We start from the raw sequence: 19705 nt of genomic DNA on the forward strand, positions 1-19705 counted from the left end.
CACAAGTAAGATGACTTGCCGGCGGGACAAAGTGGGAGTACAATAGACGGGTGCGTAACTAAAATACAGTATAAGGAGCACTAGATACAATGCGGACTGCTGACTCCTGTAGGTTTGAGGACCTACCAAATCCAACTGTTCGTTGCCTTCGGCTGAAGAAAGGGGCTCTCCATCTGTCTGCGGTTGCGACACTGGTCAAAAACTGACCTGGCTAAAGCACTTCCATCAGTTTGCAGTCGCAAAAGCGCAGCAAAAGCTATAAGAGCATAATTGGTTTGATGCCAAAAGTTGGCATGCCAAATTTTGGCAACTGCCAAATATTGGCTAGAGATTGGTTGCTTGCCAATTCTTGTTGCCAATCTCACAAAAAGTTGCCAAAAGTTGGCAACTTTTGTTTTTGCCAAATGTTGGCTTACCAAATATTGGCAATGCCAAATGTTGGTAGCAAACCAATTATGCTCTAAGTTCATCCAAAGTTTGCCCCGTTCTATCCTGTTAACCTTAACCGTCATCCTTCTAGACGGACAAGCCTTTTTACACCGCTGGTTTAACTTACGATATCGTTGCATTTGGCACTCTGCAACTAAGTTGCCGCGTGACACAAGGGAAAACCGGCCAAGCGGCTACATGGAGCACCAATATATGGTTTCGGATTCGAAGCAAGCCTTTGCACACTTTCCCTTTTGGGCATGACCTTTTAGATACTAATGCGTTACTAGATACGATGCTGACTGACGACTCCTTAGATATCAGGACCTACCAGTCTAGCTGTTCTTTGCTTCATGTTGAAGATATAGGAGTACTCAAAGTTCAAACTATCTGCCGGATACAGTCCACTTGTTAAAATCAAAAAGTGGAAGCAGAAAGCAACAAACCACAGCTTTGGGAAACACCAGCACCTTGGAGCTTCTTTTCTTCGCTTCTTGACTTGCTTGTTGCTTTGCTTATGCCCCAGTGATAAAGAATCTACTCCCTCCGTCCCATAATATAAGAGCGTTTTTGACACTACTAGTGTCAAAAACGCTCTTATATTATGGGACGGAGGGAGTAGTTGTTTATGATCAAGATGGACGAATTGAAATTTGGAATATAACAAGGATCCCTGAAGTGTGTAGGAGTATAATGCAAACTGGAATCTATATTGGCTGATAAAGCATTCAACAGTTAGGAAAAGCCAATAACCATGAACTGGCCGAAGCGGCTATGACCACTGCAGGTGACTAAATTAGCCGTTGCAACCGTATCCTTTTTTCCGAAAAAAAGAAGATACATGGAGCTCAGTCCTGAAAACTTATGGGCCTTGGGGCTACAAGCCCGTTGATTCATTTTAATGCACGTCCCAAAAGACCAAAAAAGCTGGATCCATGTGCACAAGTATTTAAGACAGCATTCACACTGGGATTACACAAACACTGAAAGAAGTAAATACTACTGCTGCTGCTATTCGATGAATCGATGTCTCAAATGAACATAAACTGAAGCTATGTGCAATACAAGAGCATTTCATTTGCCTACGGTACATCCTGCAGCTCAGATCAAAATACTGTTGTAGTTTAATTAACTTCACAATAAAATCCAGAATGTAACTCAGCTACTACTCGTCAAGTCTTCAAACAATTTTTCTGGAACAAGTCTTCGCAAACCCCATATAGCTAAGGGCACTTGATACTAGTATGGGGAATGCAGCATAGATAACGGGGACACAAAATATACTCCTAGCGCTAAACAACAGGATAGCACCAGAAGTCCAAATTATATACAAACATGGTGGCTTCCGTTAGTTTGGAAAAACCTGTTCCTCTACAAGATGGAAGATTCCTACAAAACATCAAATAAAATAAAACCAAAGTAACGTCTTATTACATCAAAAATATGTCAGCTGCCAAGGACAGAAGCAAGATAATATTCAAATAAGACTTACTTTCTTTGCCTCCAATTGATTTTCTTCAAAGTAGTTAATATTTGATAAGAACAAGCCATGCTGATCTGTATACTGGCTGGCCCAAATGGACTGACGGAAATGATGAGAGCCCAGCCGACCTTAGTACACTAGCCAAAAGAGCAAAAGGCAAAATGAGTACTCTTACCATTAATACAACAGTGCACCGTCTGCAATCAACATAACATATGAAAGTAACAACATTGTTGGAATGGATAAATGAAAGAAAAACACAATTGAGTAGGAAATTACCACAGTTAAGTTAGTGCGGAGCTGGATTGGGTGTTCGGAACTGGTAGAAATGTGGTGCAGCTTCAGTAAGCCATGATGGTTCAATGGCAATAACATTACGCATATAGTGCTTGTCAGTTGAAACAAGAGACTGGTAGACGACCCACTTCGGATTAACCCTAAAACGTCAGGGAAATGTCATGAAGTGCATGAGGAGCATTGTTCCCAAAGAAGTGCACAAGGAGCTACGCCACAAAGTCACCCAAATAAATGTCGAATATAGTAAAAAAAAAAATACTCCTGCTAAACTTACCTGAAGAGTACGGAAGATGGATGAATGTAAACTTCTTGTGACGTCCTAATTGTTTTATACATTCCATTCTGGCCATATTCCTGTGTGGCAGAGAATGTCAGTAGGGACACCGGCAACTTACATGCAAGTTGCATATGCAGCTGATAGCTGCACTTATTGAGGATAAATTAAGAAAATTGTGCAAGGGCACATCACATCAGCCACAAAAAAAAGATAAATTTAGAGATGTATGGTAACATGAAACGAAGCTCTGGTTACACGTGCTACATCCTAGGGATGTATGATAACATGAAATCTGCTCAATAATGTAGGATGTGAGTAAATACCTCCAGATGACATGAATTAGCAAACGAACCAGCAATAATGGCCTTTCTAACTGCCTGCAGAATATTGAGATAACATTGCAGTTAGCATAAGTGTGTGAAAGGTTCAACAACCTGTGGGCATTATAACAGCAGCTCGTAAAGAATTGACCAAGAAAGGAAGTTTTAAGCATTTTCACCAGTACATAGAATGAGTTCAAAAATAATTCTACAAGAGCAAGATACTGAAAACCGCTAGAGCAAACAATTGGTAAATAATAGTTGTTGAACTCTCGGTAAATGTTGATAGTACCTAACAGTCTAAATTGTACATTGTATGCATATTCTCCTCAAATGAGGACAAACAACAATGCCGGATTGGAATGTCATCAAGTTCTATGCGAATCAAGCTGGATATAGTCAACCCATTTCATAATAGCATATAATTTCCAAAAATGCATTAGAAAAATAAAACAATCTGAAAAGTAAATGCATTCTCATTCAGTTAAGAATATCACTGAAATGACCAACTTAATTAACAGGCAGCGGCCAAAGTGATGTTTTTATAAAGGATATACGGATCATGGGGATAAGAGTTGCTACTATTTAAGATTATTATTAATTATTATTTTGCAGAATGGCTACAGAGAACACTTGAAATTTCCCTGGTATGCACAGAGCTTGGGTATAGCCGTATAGGTATCAAAGCCAAAATCATTGAAACTGAAAAGATCCGTGTGTCTTCGATGGGGCGAACCCAAATTGCCATGCACTTGCAGAGGACATCTTACTCGTGTTCAAGTATATGTTGATTGCACAACCTTCTCCATCAGTTCGGATTTTTGGTTCTAATGATTGGTGCATGAAACTTAATAGTACCAGAGTCAGGAGGTCTCGGCTTTCGCAATTTCAATAGAGGAATTGCTTGGATTCTACTGGTTGGTGCACGAAACAATGTAAGCTCGCCAGCGCCAAGTCCTTGAGAAGGCCACTGCCGCATTATAGGCCTGCTGCTCCTTTTGCCTTCCTGTTTTCATATCTTAGCATAGCTTTTGTTTTAACTTTTAATAGCCCAGGCTTTTGTTCCGGTAATTTTGTTTTCCATTTTGCCCTGTAAGTTTTTGTGCCTTCTCGGCGTGCTTCTCCAAATAAAAAATGTTTGATGTGTGTTCGAGAAAAAAAGCTGGAAAATCCTACCTGCATATCTCTGTCGCAGGATTTCAGCTGTATGCCAAACCTCTTCATAACCCTGACAAGCTGTGCCCTGATTTCAATGACCTTCTTCTGCAGCAAAGACAACAAAATGTTGTTCAAAATGTAAGTGTGCAACAAGGAAAATACATATCTTTGAATATGTGCATATTCTTAATTAAAAAGAATGGCGTCTTGTGACAAAAACAGACCAGTGCTTGGTGATTCAAAAAGTTCTTGTAACACCACTGACTAGATTTTCCAGACTGGTGAAATCCTTTGTAGATATTCAGGAATGTTACATGATCACCCTACGGCACAACATAAAATACAAGAGTCAAGACCATTGGCAAAGATGAAAGAGAAACCAAGCAAATATAATTAGGGCATCTCCAATAGTTGTATGATAGTTGTTAGTAATTTTTGCCACATAGGATATGTGATGATGTGCCATAGAATAAATGAGAAAGAGACAAGTTGTATGAACTTGAACCAACAATCCTTGCACAAGCTCCAAGGTGTAAATAGAGATCAAACTTATTTATTATCTCATTTCTATTGAACAATTTAGACTATTCAAATAGTTTCTGATAACTCAAGCTATTGGAGATGCTCTTAATATGCATACTTCTGAGTTCTGACAGTTTGCACATGCATGTGCAGAACACAGGGAAGGAGGCTCTTAAATAGGAATGGTGCTGGACTGCTGGTCGTATGCATTTTCATGATCCAAGTTCTTAAGTTTTGCTCCATAACACTAATCTTGAGTTACCCAAAATCATTTGTTCTAGAACTAGCCAGTCTATCACCAGCACTCTTACTGGTTGTAAGCCCATAATAATCAATGATGAAAGCGTTTAAGCAGAATAACCATTAAGGATTTTGCTGAAATCTGAAAACGAGAGAAATTGTTTAGTTTTGTCTACTTTAGGAACTTGATCATGACTTAACTGAAATGAAACAAGGATTATACTTGGTAACATGATATTCCTCTTCTGTGGTATATGGGTATCACATTGCAGCTGTCTACGCTAAGCACCAAAATGAGTGTCAGTAGACAACTGGGCGTCGACCAGTTTGCTGGAGGAGTGCGCGCGGCTGCGCGCCCAGCTCACAGCCCAACGTTCAAGCCCTCTGCTCTGTAGGGGGTGCCTCACGGTTGTCTCTACTTGATTAACAAAAAACACAATGGCTACTCCCTGTTGGTCTAGTTTTCAAATATTAACAGCAAAGTAAAGTATTCTGTAAAAAAAGCAGCAAAGTAACATCAGGGTTCCTGTGTAACGGAAGATATTAGGCAGCAAGTTAATCCTGCAAACCTCAGCAGCAGCAAACCGAAGTTTGGCCTCATCAAATTCCTTCTTCACTCCCCGCATAGAAACCCACACAGACTGTAAATTGGGGTTGTCAGAACAATTCAAAGATTAAAATAGCACAAGAAAGTGAAGGGCATATCAGACACAAATCTTAACCTGAACAGATAGAAATGCTGCTATCGTCAATATCTCATCAGAGCATCCAAAATCATTTGCTGACAAGATCATTTTTGAGATCATGGGGTCCTGCAGAAAATCAAACAGTGTTATTAACAACCTCTTGACTTGAGAAGAGAACAGTATTCACCAAAATGCAAGTAAACCAGATGTACATAAAAAACAGTACAAGTACAAATGTATAATAGAGTAAGCTTGCACAAGTACGGAAAGACGTGAAATCCTGCAAGTAAATGGTCAACAATTTTTTTTGCGAAAAAATAAATGGTCAACATAGCACCATAATTTCACATGTTATCAGAATCATTGAGCACGTTCAGCAGAGTAACTCGTGATTAAGTTGTTATCATAAGAACTTTATGATAAGATACTATATGATGTGTGCATATGTCAAAATAATATGCAATTCTTTTGTCTGAGAGCTATAATTTCCAGTTTAGTGTGCACATGCTTGTTGAATCTTGTTAAAAAGTTTTTTTTTCTTCAGATGTGAATATCATCACATGTTGTAATCAATTGTTGAATGTGAGATGTGGATCAGTAAGAAAGTGAGCAAATAGGGAGTGGGGGTTAGGAGCTGAAAAGAACTCGACTACAGTTTCTCTGGAACCTTTTCCCACTGTAGTTTTTGTGGGGCAGCTCTGGAGAAGCTGCAGCCGAGATGCGACCTCTGCTATCGAGGACGCCATGCACATCTTCCTACTGTGCCCAGGTTTGGACGGCACTCCACCCACCCCCTCCCCGCCCCCTCCATCGACATGATTTGGGACGTGGTCACCCCCTGCCTCAACATTTGGCCCACAGTCGCTCTCTTCATTCTTTGGAAGCTCTGGGGATGCTCACAGCGGTGGGGTAGCAATGAGACCGCCTGCATCAATGTAATCTTTACCCAATAATAAAGCACCGATCGCTTCTGCTCGCTCACCGTCATGGCATTTTTGCAAAAAAGTCCCTGTACTTTTTGGTAATTGAACCCACAGTCCCTTTTTAAGTGGATCTGAGAAGACGTTTCGTTCGCATAAAAGTCCTCGTAGTTTGGTATATTCAACCTGCGGTCCTTTAAAAAACGCATCACGGGTGATCCCCTTCATCCCTCCCCACGCACGAGCGGGCGCAACCCCGCCGCCTTCCTCGTGGAGTCCTCGGCCGGATTCCACGCCGGGAGCAGCGGTCTCCATCTCTCCAACTCCTCCCTCTCCCTCGAGCCTCGACCTCCCCGGCAGCCTTCCTCCCGTCCCAAGTCTAGGAGACGCATGGGGACGGCGTGCGGGCCTCCGCAACATCCCCCCTCCCTTCTGCTCCCCCTTCTTCTTTCCTTGAACTGGATCCGTTGGATCCGTCCTCCATCGCCGGCCGCCGCGGCACCACCACTCCCGCCTCCAGCAGCCCCTACATCCCTAACCTTGAGCAGCATCCCCACAGGGGTAGCGCTGCTGCGGACAAATACCCCACGGATGATGGTCATGGGAGCACGTGAGATGGTGGCTGCGGCAGAACAGAAGAACCTTGGAGAGGTGGCAGTGGGCAGTGGCGGCGGCTCAGTCGTACTCAACATCGTCGTCGAACCGGCTGCCCGGCTCTGCGCCACATCCACATCTCCCGTATTTGCTGTCGCAGCTCCTCCATTTGCATCACTGACGAAATGACCTTCTGGATGGTCTTTGGTTTGTGGGTGACAGGCCGTGGACTTGGAGCCGGGTACATGTGCCAGATCGTTCATACGCAAATTGCAGACGGATGCCTGACGAATTTGGTATGCAGGATATATGCAAGTTGCGTACGGATCAGTCAAATCATGTGCTAAGCTTCAGAGCCACTCCACGCTCAAGGGTGAGGTATTCAGGCTTTGTTGCCTGCTTTTCTTGATATTAGAGAGAGGATCAGGGGAGATTGGTACTTCCCATTACAGCGGCCAAAGAAAAGCAACAATTTTTTGCGTCCAGCGAAGCTTTCTCGGTAGTGCCCAGGTTACGAATTCATGTGATTTCACATGCAACAGTTAGATGTAGTGCAATCGAGGAATGCAGCAGGTCAGAACAATGGACGATGAAGGTGTTATGAGTGGCTAGGTAGGACAAGGTGCCGCTGGCTCTATAGATTGTGTAAAATGTGGATATGTGAATCGCCCAGGTTGCCTTAGGGGCCACGCTGCAAACTGATCAGGTTAGTTATGCTTCTCCTTTTGACATTTTTCTTGATAATCCTCTGAAGCAAGATCACTTCAGGACAATATAACCTACTACTTAGTACTATGAGCATTTACTTTCTACTATGAGGTATGGCGTGTTCAAACTATGTACACGTGTGCAAATGAGCATATTTTGATTTGGCGTCTTAATTTGTTCAGGGTAACTATTGGATCCCGGCTCTTATGTTATATACCTATAGCCAGTGCATGTCAAAAATAATAATTAAAAATACCTATAGGCAGTGATATTTTTATGGCTGGATGTCTACTGCTTCTGTCAAGGCCACACTAGATTCGAACGACACCAGATATATCTAAACAAACTGTTTCATTTGGATCCCATAACATTCTTTTTGCTGAAAAATCATGTTGTTTTATTTTAACTGAATTAGTAGTGCTTTTCATGTGCACATTGTGCTTGGTTAACCTTTCAGTTACCACAAACCGAAGGCGAATTAAAAACTAAGTATGCCTTTCCATCTATCCTTCTGATCATAGCCATCTTTGATGTCGAGTGATATTAAAAGTCTGAAGCCATAGACACATAGTTTAGGTTTTCTCCACGGGCATGTTTGCTATTCTTACAAAAATATTTCGGATTTCACTCTTTGGTTGAGTAGTAGATTTAGATTGCGCCAACAGAAGGATGCTACCATGCCATGGCGTCTATACCTCTCCTCACGCACCACTGTAAACTTGGTTACCAGTGACTCTTTTCAGTAATGCATTCAGGTGCGGATGATCCCCCACCCCCACCCAAACCCACCCACACACCCCAGGTGGGGCAACCTGAGCCTGGGATGGTCTCCTACATCTTGCATCTTGGGCAACGACGTGAGCTCAGATCCTAGAGCCCATATATGTTGACGCAAACATCCATACCGATTGCCATTGCGTCAAGAATCCGCTTGCCAGATGCTGAGTTGGCTGGCAGTGACGATAGGAGGCGGTGGCTGATAAGGTTTGGACCTGATTGCTTGAAAAGGACAGAGGTGGCTGGTATCAGCATTGATCGCCTTAAGGACGCGGCGACAGAGCAGATGGTCAGATGGAATCATGGGGTTGGGGCTGCTTGGAGGACGATGGGGAAGCAAGGGACCACAGAAAGACTTAAGCTGCTTTGAAGTTTGTTTCATAGCTGAGATGGACATGGAATTGCTTTTATACGATGATTCTACAGGCCTAAAATCAAAGTAACGGAAGGAGGGGAACCACAGAAAAAATAATTATTCAACGGGAAAAATGATCTCGACAGCGGCGCCTAGAGAAAATCAAGAAAATTTGTTGTTGCGGGATGAGGTTTGACAAATATTGTGGGATGGAAAAAACGTGGGATTATTGAAAGTCCACATGTCTGGTTTGTGAGGGGAGAGGGTGTGGATGAACGACCACTCTTTAATAGCAAAGACGCTTAAATTACAATTTGAACATAAATGGCAAGGCAAAAATATATCAGCAACATTCATATATATATATATATATATATATATATATATATATATATATATATATATATATATCATGCATACCTTTTTTTCTATTCGAATTACTGTTTCACTCAGGTCACACCGCCTTAATTATGTTAGTCGTATCTAAATTTGAGTATCTTTCATCATACGAGTATATGGCATAAAAAATTCATTCAACCATGATTACTTTATCGTGCCATGTTTGTAGACTGAGATCTAGCACCATTCTAGATAGTCGCTACTCGCTACATGATTTTGGTAAACCAAGTCCATATTCTTAGCCACTGCAGTTACCGTCAAATGGGTTGTAACAAATTTTCTCGGAGAACTGGCATGTCACTGGTCGGAAATTGTACTTTTCACGCAAGATTTTGTATGCTTGTGCAATTCTTTGCGAGAAGTATAACATTAAATTCTGGTATTTTAGAGATAAACTGCCAAAATAAGGCTGGCTAGCAAAATTTCGCAACTCGCACGTCCCAAACTCAGGAACAAATTGATTTGACTCGGCTGTCATGACAGGACTGCCTCATTAGTCAATACTACAGCAAGATTTACCCCTAGAACTAGTTCAAGTAGCCAACTGTAAAATGTTCTTGAAGAAACAAGAATAGGTACACTATCAGAAAAAAAAAGTAGTAGAGACACATACCAGAGGCATCTCAGCAACTTGGAAACCAATGGGAACTGTTAGTTTGGCATCTTCATCAAGAATTCCTAGTGAAAATAGAATTTCGAGAGCCCGGATCATTGCCTCTGGTGATGGAGAAGCTGGCCAATCAAACCCCAAGATGTTGTCTATGCCTAGCGCTTTCAACTGCCATCCCAGAACATAAATACATAATAAATGACGTGTTACGTAATACTCATAAATATTGTATTATGTGCAAAAACCTCAAGAAGATTTCACATCATATATGTCAGGAAATTAGATCAATCATATTCAATTTAGAGAACATGTTTCAGTGCATACTTTTTTCAAAGAAATGTTGAGAGTACCTCCTATGAATTAGTACGTTTCTGTGGGCAGCTGGGGGCCAGGTTTCATGACTCAGCAAGTCAAGTGTGAAAGTGAATCATGCTGCATTGTCAAACTATGGCAATTATACATGATGCAGGGAACCGACACAGTATTTATAAGACAAACGCTCAAGAATTGTCAAAGTTACCAAGAAATGCATAATATATATCTATGCACGATTTTAAACACCATTGATTTAGAGATGTGAAGACAAGCTCTAACATTAATATGCTGATGAACATGAGAGGTACTACTGACTACTGTATATATTAATTAGTTTATAGTTATATTGCTTTAGAGTATTCAATGTGCTAATTTTCTAGTAGTAATAATTAAGTCTTCACAATGACTGTATCTTACTTTGGAAACTGCCAATTGGCATATCCAAATTTTAATACATGAGTAAAAACAATTCATATACTCGGTATGAAACAATATGTCATGCATATGTGTCCTCTGATATAAAATAGTTGATCAGCATATAAGGCCACAAACTGCATAAATTGTTTTTCGATTCCAGCGCTCTAGTGAGCCATATTTTTCAACAAAAAAGTTGAAAAGAAAATATCCAAGTGTAAAAATATATGTCATGTACATATAGATATGATCTATGTACCTATAATTTTTCATATAATACGTGTTTTTATGCATGTGTGCACAAGTAAAACATATGCGTGGATGTGAAAATAGCAAACAGTACATGCATTGTTTGTTACTATAAATCCACGAATTTGTCTTTTTTGTGCAGCTCACATGGTAAAGTATTTTCTAATGGAATTTTCTAATGGTTTTCAGAATTTTTGACACTTTTAAATATGAATTTTGAGTTTTTCAAGAAAAAATGCTCACTGGAACTAGGGATCCAAAACGCCTCACTCCACAAACTGACATAAGTTCCCTTGTATGACATAAGCACCAAAAGGTAGGATGAATGGATGATTATAACATTCAGCAAAAACCGTCCAGTTTGAAATACTGGTGTACTAATATGTTAATAACTGCAAGCTATGGTAAATATATGACATCTACTTATTTATTTGCAATGTAACTAAAAGAATCATGAAATGGATGAGCCAAGATACCTGTATTATGCAGGAAACAAGGTTAGACCTTTGCATTTCTGGAATGCCATCTGACTGCATTTCATTTAGGTAATATTCCTCTGTGTAAAGCCTGCAGGAGATTAGCATATAAGATGCACAAAGTGGTAAAATATCTCACCAAGGAGAATAATATTACAGTATGCAGAGTACTGGATCTTCAGAATTTAATACGAGGGTGTTTGGTTGGGCTTTTATTTGGCTTTTTCACTTTGGCTTATAAGCCAAAAAAGCACGGTGCTTTTTTGGCGTATATTGTACTCCCTCCGTCCGGAAATACTCGTTGGAGAAATGGATGTATCTAGACGTATTTTAGTTCTAGATACATCCATTTTTATCAATTTCTCCGACAAGTATTTTCGGACGGAGGGAGTATTTAAAGCACCTTATAAGCCAAAAAAACACATATTTAGGTGCTTTTTTGGCTTATAAGCCAAAGTGAAAAGGCCAAGTAACAGCCCAAGCAAACACCCCCTACATGAAAGTTTGGCTTCCAAAATATTCAAAACTAAGTATGTTAAAAAGAAACACTGTAGTAAAGAAAAAAAGCATTCAGCAAAGAAACTATTTGAGTTGAGAACTAGGAATTGTGAAAATGGAACAGCATAATAAATCAAGGACTGCCATGAAAGAGGAGACATAGATTAACAAATCCAACACTTCAATAACAAAACTGCACAACATACCTAAAGCATTTCCCAGGTCGTACCCTTCCAGCTCTGCCTGCTCGTTGCCTTGCAGAAGCTTTCGATATTGGTGCGACAACTAGACTCTCCAGGTCAGAAATCTGCACAACAAGGCATAGGAGTTAAGCTACAACAAATAAGACTAAACTTGGAAAAAAGAACTGCACCAAAAAAAATGATCTCAGATTTAACCTCCCTTAGCTTATGAGTGGGAGACTTGGGGTAAAAATGACACAATGCCTGAATGTGTTAACATCTAAGTATGTCATAAATACAGAGATGTATACTTGATTAACTCATCTGGATTAATTTTACAGATATAGGTCTGTACTGGATTACCAAATCAACGATTTTCTGATGGACGTACAAGGCACTATTCAAAGACCATTGCAGCCATTCAAGTTTCAAGATTCACAAAGAAACACTATGATGAAGAAAAAAAGTAAAGCTGCATGTCCAGGTCAGCCAGATTGAAGTACTGCGATGGAACAGTAGAATGTACCGGGTTATAACACTTCTGCTTGGAAAATCCACTATCAACAACATACACCACGCCCTGCACAATTTAGAGAAAATCAGTCAAGGTCAACATCACATTTATTAGAGAAGACATGCAGTACCTCCAGAGTCAATGATGTCTCGGCAATGTTTGTTGATATCACAACTTTTCTTTTCCCTTTCGAAGTAGGAGCAAAGATGAGATCCTAGAAAGCCAACGAACACTAAATAGTGTCAACATGGAGTGCCAAGTATATTTTCTTATAGCACTACTGAGGAGTGAGGACCACTTACTTGGTCTCCCCGTGGAAGGCCAGAGTACAAGGGCAAAATCACCAAATCTGAGAATCAAAGCAATCTGAATGCATTAGAAAACACAATTTACTATCACAAGCTGATAACAAAATTGGCAAGGACCAGACATCCATTCCAAGAACGACATATTTCATTGTTAATAACATTCGGAAAAAAAGAATTACCGAAATAGTGTTTTCCCAGATGTTGAATTTCATCATTTAGCAACTTAAGAGCAGCATCTATGTCATCCTGGCCAGTTAAAAACACCAAAATATCCCCTGGTGGTTCCTGCAGATATTGGTTAATGAGTGAAGATAAAAGAAAGGTATCCAGTATTGGATGATTGGAAGAGTAATTTTTCCTTCCAAATGGAAATAGAATATAAAAAGAAAATACGGAAATAGACACTACCACTATGCTACACAGATGAATGCTGATAGCTCCAAATTCACCTCAAAGACTACAACATTATCAACAGAAGCAGAATATGTACATTTATCTGATGGACATTGATCATATCAGCTTTGTCTTCCATTAACAAATTTGTCTGAAATTATAAACTAATGTTGAGAAGTGAGGCAGCTGATATGTACTATTTGAGCTTCAATGCTTACAAGATTGAGCATGCAATTGCCCATGAACTTCTGCTGAACTCACAGAGTAGTGACAATAATTGGCATCCACCCATAAGTCAGTGGTGGAAAAGTTTAAATTAGCTGCAGTCAATGTTCAGGAAATTGCAAACTGGTAGCTGCTCGGTTGGCTGGCAGTAGGGGATTAATAGGCTAATCGGACAGTTAATCTCCCAATTAATCAATTAATCGGTCGATTTATCAGTTTATCGGTTACTTGGTGACCCTACGAGTAAGGATTAACCGGCAAGTTAACTGGTTAATCAGACAAATTCTTGAACAGGGGCTGCAGTGCAGCATCTAAATCTGAATACACTTACTATTTGTTTCATTAAGAAGCATAGCATATGAGACCTAAATAATAACTGTCGAGTGACATGATGCAACGAATCAATGGACCAGAAAAATCAAGTGTAATCTCGGATATACAGAAAACGAAAAGTTCCCAAATGATCAAATGCACTCCAAGAAGCATAATAACCTATATGGATTCTATTGTTTGATACACAGGACAAAACAACTAACCTTTTCGTGAATAATAAGAACAGTATTCACAGCGGCCTGTAAGTAGTCTGAGACAGGCTCTTCCAGATAATGAGTTTCTACTGTGTATCCTCTACCCTGTAGAAGTGGAACCAAATTACTCTCATCAATGAGGAGACCCATTCACCATCTATATATTTCAGCCACAAGGGAAACATACTTCAACAGAAAGTATAGCAGGTTCTGGATTTGGCAAACCATCAGCAGGCTTGAGCAATGAATTCTTCCGCCTGCACATGAAAGAAGATTCAAGATCAGGCCCTAACTAACTTCGAGTGCATATTGAGTTAACAACTGTATCTTAACAATTTGATATTATAGATGTTATATATTATTCTATTATTCTATAAACTTGGTCAAGCTTAACAAAGTTTGACTTAGAAAATTTATATGCCTTATATGATGGGAAGGAGAGAGTACCACATAGCAACTTCGTGAACAATGTAAGCCATAATGTTACCAAGAATTGGGAATAATTCGGTACCATGGTCGATGGCTTGGCTGAAGATGTCTTATAGGTTTTACTATAGTTTTTTTTTTAGATTAGGTTTTACTATAGTTGAAAAGCAATTGTTGCTTCTTTACTGGCTGAAGAAGATGTCTTGTAGGTTTACAATATAGTTGAAAGGCAATTGTGCTTCTTTACATAGACCATCTTTCTGACTACATCACTTTCTTGAGGATTTCCTGGTAGTCGAACTGCACTTCTTTTCCTTGCGGAAGTTACACATGGCAGCGAATTGCAAAAATGAAAGGATGTGAAACAAGTTCTTACTAGACAGGGACCGACCTATTGCTGAAAAAGGTTGACATTGATCTTGCTTCAATTGTTGCAGAGGAAATGATTAGGCGCAACTCTGGCCGACGGCGTTGAATCTGGTCGATTCATGTAAAGAAACATGCAGTGGGAAACTAAACATTATTCACAGATGAATTGAAGAGAAACCAGACTTGCGGATTCGAAATTGCAAACCTTTTTCAGGAGTCCCAGCAATATGTCGGTTGAAATGGATCTTTCATGAGCTTCATCTATCATAATGACACTAATAAAACAGAAAAACATGGATTAGTATGTGAATAATGTAAAACCAGTATGGAACCATCCAACTGAAAAAGTTGTTTTTACTCCACTACGATTATCACCACAAATGTGTAATCACAATAACGACATAAATTGGATCAAACATGACAAGTCACAATTTGGACTGTCAGCTTAAGGTCATACTAATATTGAGGGTCATAACATGGTACCTATATTTGCTCAGAAGAGGATCTTCCATCATTTCTCTAATCAGTACCCCATCTGTGAGAAATTTGATCATAGTCATGCCCTGTCAAACCGTGTATGGCATAAGCAGAGTATATAGGGCATGAAACCATAAACCGAAAATGATGCTATAGAAGTCAGATAAAGAAAATCAGTGCAAGGAGAGAAACCTAGATCATACCGGGTTTGTTTCATCCTCAAATCTTATTGTATATCCCACTTCTTCTCCAAGTTTCACACCAACTTCTTCAGCTACTCTTGACGCAACCGTCTGTTCAAATTATTTGGGTTGAAAAGGGAAGTGGTAAAAAAAGATAGGAATCTACAAATGTAGTCTAAGAACAGAAAAGAAAAAATTGGAACATAAGAAAATTAGTAGACCAAAGCAGTAAAATTTTCATTCAGCTACCATCCTCTAAGCAGTACAGATATGATTCTATCAGCTGACTTCTCTGTAATAGGATGCCAGAAATCACTGTCGGACCACATAAATAAGTTTTCAGCTCACCAACGGCTAGGTCTCAAAAGGGCCAGCTGGATAAACCTCCATGGCTGAGAAAGTCCAAGCTTATCTTTTAGGAGTTATCTCTCCGTAATAAAGAAAATTTCTTAGATCCATATTGTTAGGATTTGATTTGCTACGAATTTAGCATGGACTTGGAGCTATATCTAAAGAGAGGTAGAATGTGATAGGAGAACATCCAGAAGTATACAGAAACTTGCTCTAGATAATTAGCTAAGAGCCTTACTCGCCATGCTACGGACGTACCCAAAAAAATAATCTAGTGCATGTTCTCATCATCACTCATCAGACGGTAAAAAGAGAGACCTAGTATTGCATAGCATTTAGAGAAGGATACACAGATGGATGAACATTTGAACATTTGATACCTGCACAGCCAATCTTCTTGGCTGGGTGCAACCTATAAGTCGACCGCCCTCAGCCCAACCAGCCTCCTTGAGATACTGGTTCAAAATACAATGAAGTTAGAAATTCAAGTAAGATGGTGAGATAGGCAATAGACAGAAGAGTATTGACGTGTGTGGCTTACATTCTTTTCAAATAATATAAAATTGGCATTTTTCACCAACCAAACTAAATTTTCCATTCAACCTTCAAGTATGTATGTTGAAATTCAAAAACTGGAGCAGATCCGGAGTAAATTGAAATATATGTGCAACCAAGCAAACTACTTTGGTTTCAGCATGGAGTCAAATTTTAATGTCAAACAATATCCAGAATAAATTACAAAGATAGGTCTCAGTTCAGCCTACCTTTATCGAACCTTTCAGACCAAATTGAATGTTTGTTACGATACAAATTCTTATGAGATAGGAAGCGTGCGTTACTGCTCTCAGCGTAGATCTTTTTTTTCCTCTTGAAATATTGAAGTCATGAAAAGTGACCAGGTGCTACAGCACACTAAGAGACCAAGACTCTGGATAACTTTTTAAATAATTTTTGTATTGATTTAAGCACTAGAAAAAAATGATTGCATGATTGTGCCCACCATTGAATTTGCAACGTGAAAGTTGGCCATTTTCCCTATAAATAAACACAAATTACCGTGACAGTTGGCAAATAGGCCATAAATGTGCCAACACAGCAGTCATATAAATCATTTGCCAGATAGTAGCTTGAGAAGAAGCAGAACTTTAGCTGGAGAGTAATACTTCAAGCGAAGAGCCAAATTTTGTACAAGTTATGAGTAAAAAATAATGCAAATTATTGGCGAACGAAATATGAGCAGGAGGTAAGTGTAAACTTCATGTAAGAACTGCTGATAGGTATGCAGGTAGTTGTGATCTAGAAATCCAAAAAAATTATTTGGTGAAGTTATAAACAGTGTTTCATCTCTCATTACTTTTATTCTGTCCCCTCGGCCCTCTTCTCTGATAATGCCGGTAGGTATCATCCCTAAGCCATCATTCATGCTTACTATCCTACTGCGAGAATTAGTCTTTATGTTGATATATATTGCTAGGATGTGGGCACACAAGATGGTCACACGATACATACCAACCAGAGGCCTCAATCAAATGCAGAAAGGAGGAACCATGACTACTACTCCCTCCGTTCCTAAATATAAGTCTTTGTAGAGATTCCACTATGGACTACATACGGAGCAAAATGAGTGAATCTACACTCTAAAATTCATCTATGTACATCCATATGTGGTTCATGGTGGAACCTCTACAAAGACTTATATTTAGGAACGGAGGGAGTACAAATATAAGCCAAAGCCCCTGATCTCCCCCAGTCAATCAATAATCCAGAGCATAGAGCATAGTAAACAAGAGGTCCTTGTTCGAATCAAAGCAGAACAGCCACCAAATACAACACCAATGATACACACTATCGCTTAAGCACTTCACGCGTACACGCGCACCAGTTGTTCGGTCGAATGTCCCCCCGACAGAGCGCAGCACAGAAACAATTTTCAAATGATCTAGGGACCCCCACTGGCCACACGAGAGGAAATTGCATTGAGGAACGTACCTGCGGGATCTGGGTCGACTTGCCGCTACCGGTCTCGCCGACGATGATGGTCGTGGCATGCCGCTCCACCAGGTAGAGGATGGCCTTGCGGTACTTGTACACCGGCAGCCGCTGCCTCAGCCTCTCCAAGGACGCGTACCCAAACCTACCACCGAGCAAAACGGAGGAAGCAGCACCCGGAGACAAGTTTAGGAACCTCAGGTAGGGGAGCACGAAGGAGAAGGGGAAGGAGACAGAGGGTTTAGGGTTTGGGGGGCGCACCCGGAGGAGGAGGAGGAAGCGCTGGTGTTGGTCGGGAGGAAGAGTACGCCGCCCTCCTCGTCGTCGACGAGCGAGGCGCTCGGCTTCTCCGACCCAGGTCTCCAGAACCTCGACATGGCCGCCGGTTCGGGTGGCTTGGAGATGGCGGGGGTGGCCGGTGGGATTGGAGAGGAAGCGGGACAGAGAGAAAGCTCTCTGGGTCCATTAACTGGTGGTTGCTCTAGTGGGCTTTAGAGGCCGTCGCTGATGGGCTGGAGAGCCGTTGCTGGACACTTTGATTTCCTCTTTTTTTTGTACGAATTTTGATTTGCTCATTTGCAACAACCTTTTCTTTTCTTGGACTATAAAAACAATTACCCCTAAAAAACACAGCCCTTTTTCTCCCTATGTAAAAAATTGGCCATTGTTTATTTTCAAATTTCAAAAGTTTCGCGTAAGTACAAGGACAAGACAGACAACATAAATGCTCCCTCAGTTCACAAATATAAGATGTTTTGGTCATTTTAATATAGACTACATACGGACTGAAATGAATAAACACACACTAATAGTGTCTATATACATTTGATTCAGAAAAAAGTCATATATATTTGTAAATGGAGGGAGTACAAACCAAAATATACCACCCTCGAGTCACTCGACCACCGCATATCCCCCATTATATCTGCAGGAATGTCAGCCATAATCTTGATGGCGGCGGCGGTTCGTGCCGGCGAGCGTCAAGAATCAGGCGAGTCGTCGCGTTGAGCCGGCAATTAAAGCAGCAAGCCGTCTGCTCGTGGCCGGGTCGTGAGGCAGAGCGTGGCGAGTGAAGCAGCCAAGCAGTTGGAAGAGCCGTGGACTCCGCGTGAGGTGCGGGCGTGCATGGCCTGCAGCTGTTGTTGGAAATATGCCCTAAAGGCAATAATAAAATGGTTATTATTATATTTCCTTGTTCATGATAATTGTCTATTGTTCATGCTATAATTGTGTTATCCGGAAATCGTAATACATGTGTGAACACATAGACCATAACATGTCCCTAGGGAGCCTCTAGTTGACTAGCTCGTTGATCAATAGATTGTTACCTTTTCCTGACCATGGACATTGGATGTCATTAATAACGGGATCACATCATTAGGAGAATGATGTGATGGACAAGACCCAATCCTAAGCATAGCACTAGATCGTGTAGTTCGTTTGCTAAAGCTTTTCTAATGTCAAGTATCATTTCCTTAGACCATGAGATCGTGCAACCCCCGGATACCGTAGGAATGCTTTGGGTGTACCAAACGTCACAACGTAACTGGGTGGCTATAAAGGTGCACTACAGGTATCTCCGAAAGTGTCTGTTGAGTTGGCACGGATCGAGACTGGGATTTGTCACTCCGTATGACGGAGAGGTATCTCTGGGCCCAATCGGTAATGCATCATCATAATGAGCTCAATATGTGACTAAGTAGTTAGTCACGGGATCATGCATTACGGAACGAGTAAAGTGACTTGCCGGTAACGAGATTGAACGAGGTATTGGGATATCGACGATCGAATCTCGGGCAAGTAACGTACCGATTGACAAAGGGATTTGTATACGGGATTTCTTGAATCCTCGACATCGTGGTTCATCCGATGAGATCATCGTGGAACATGTGGGAGCCAACATGGGTATCCAGATCCCGCTGTTGGTTATTGGCTAGAGAGCTGTCTCGGTCATGTCTGCATGATTCCCGAACCCGTAGGGTCTACACACTTAAGGTTTGATGACGCTAGGGTTATAAGGAAGATTTGTATGTGA

At 40.7% G+C, this 19705-nt stretch overlaps 1 protein-coding gene across 1 annotated transcript; it reads right to left on the reverse strand.

Moving 5' to 3' along the window:
• Positions 1 to 1413: 1413 nt before the first annotated feature.
• LOC123077750 (probable pre-mRNA-splicing factor ATP-dependent RNA helicase DEAH9) lies at positions 1414 to 18116 on the reverse strand. Its single transcript, XM_044500071.1, has 25 exons — positions 17932 to 18116; positions 17671 to 17815; positions 16062 to 16136; positions 15352 to 15441; positions 15155 to 15234; positions 14877 to 14946; positions 14694 to 14779; positions 14064 to 14133; positions 13886 to 13981; positions 12911 to 13016; positions 12726 to 12772; positions 12554 to 12637; positions 12436 to 12489; positions 11934 to 12034; positions 11230 to 11320; positions 9779 to 9943; positions 5449 to 5538; positions 5296 to 5367; positions 4189 to 4287; positions 3983 to 4069; positions 2810 to 2863; positions 2484 to 2563; positions 2192 to 2349; positions 1922 to 2049; positions 1414 to 1818 (listed from the first exon to the last, which is right to left on the reverse strand). The coding sequence occupies exons 1-23, from the start codon at positions 18045 to 18047 to the stop codon at positions 2202 to 2204; spliced, it is 2106 nt and encodes a 701-aa protein (XP_044356006.1). The 5' UTR covers positions 18048 to 18116; the 3' UTR covers positions 1414 to 1818; positions 1922 to 2049; positions 2192 to 2201.
• Between the last annotated feature and the right edge of the window lie 1589 nt (positions 18117 to 19705).

The sequence above is a fragment of the Triticum aestivum genome, chromosome 3D (genome assembly GCF_018294505.1).
Source record: "Triticum aestivum cultivar Chinese Spring chromosome 3D, IWGSC CS RefSeq v2.1, whole genome shotgun sequence".
Taxonomy (NCBI): domain Eukaryota; kingdom Viridiplantae; phylum Streptophyta; class Magnoliopsida; order Poales; family Poaceae; genus Triticum; species Triticum aestivum.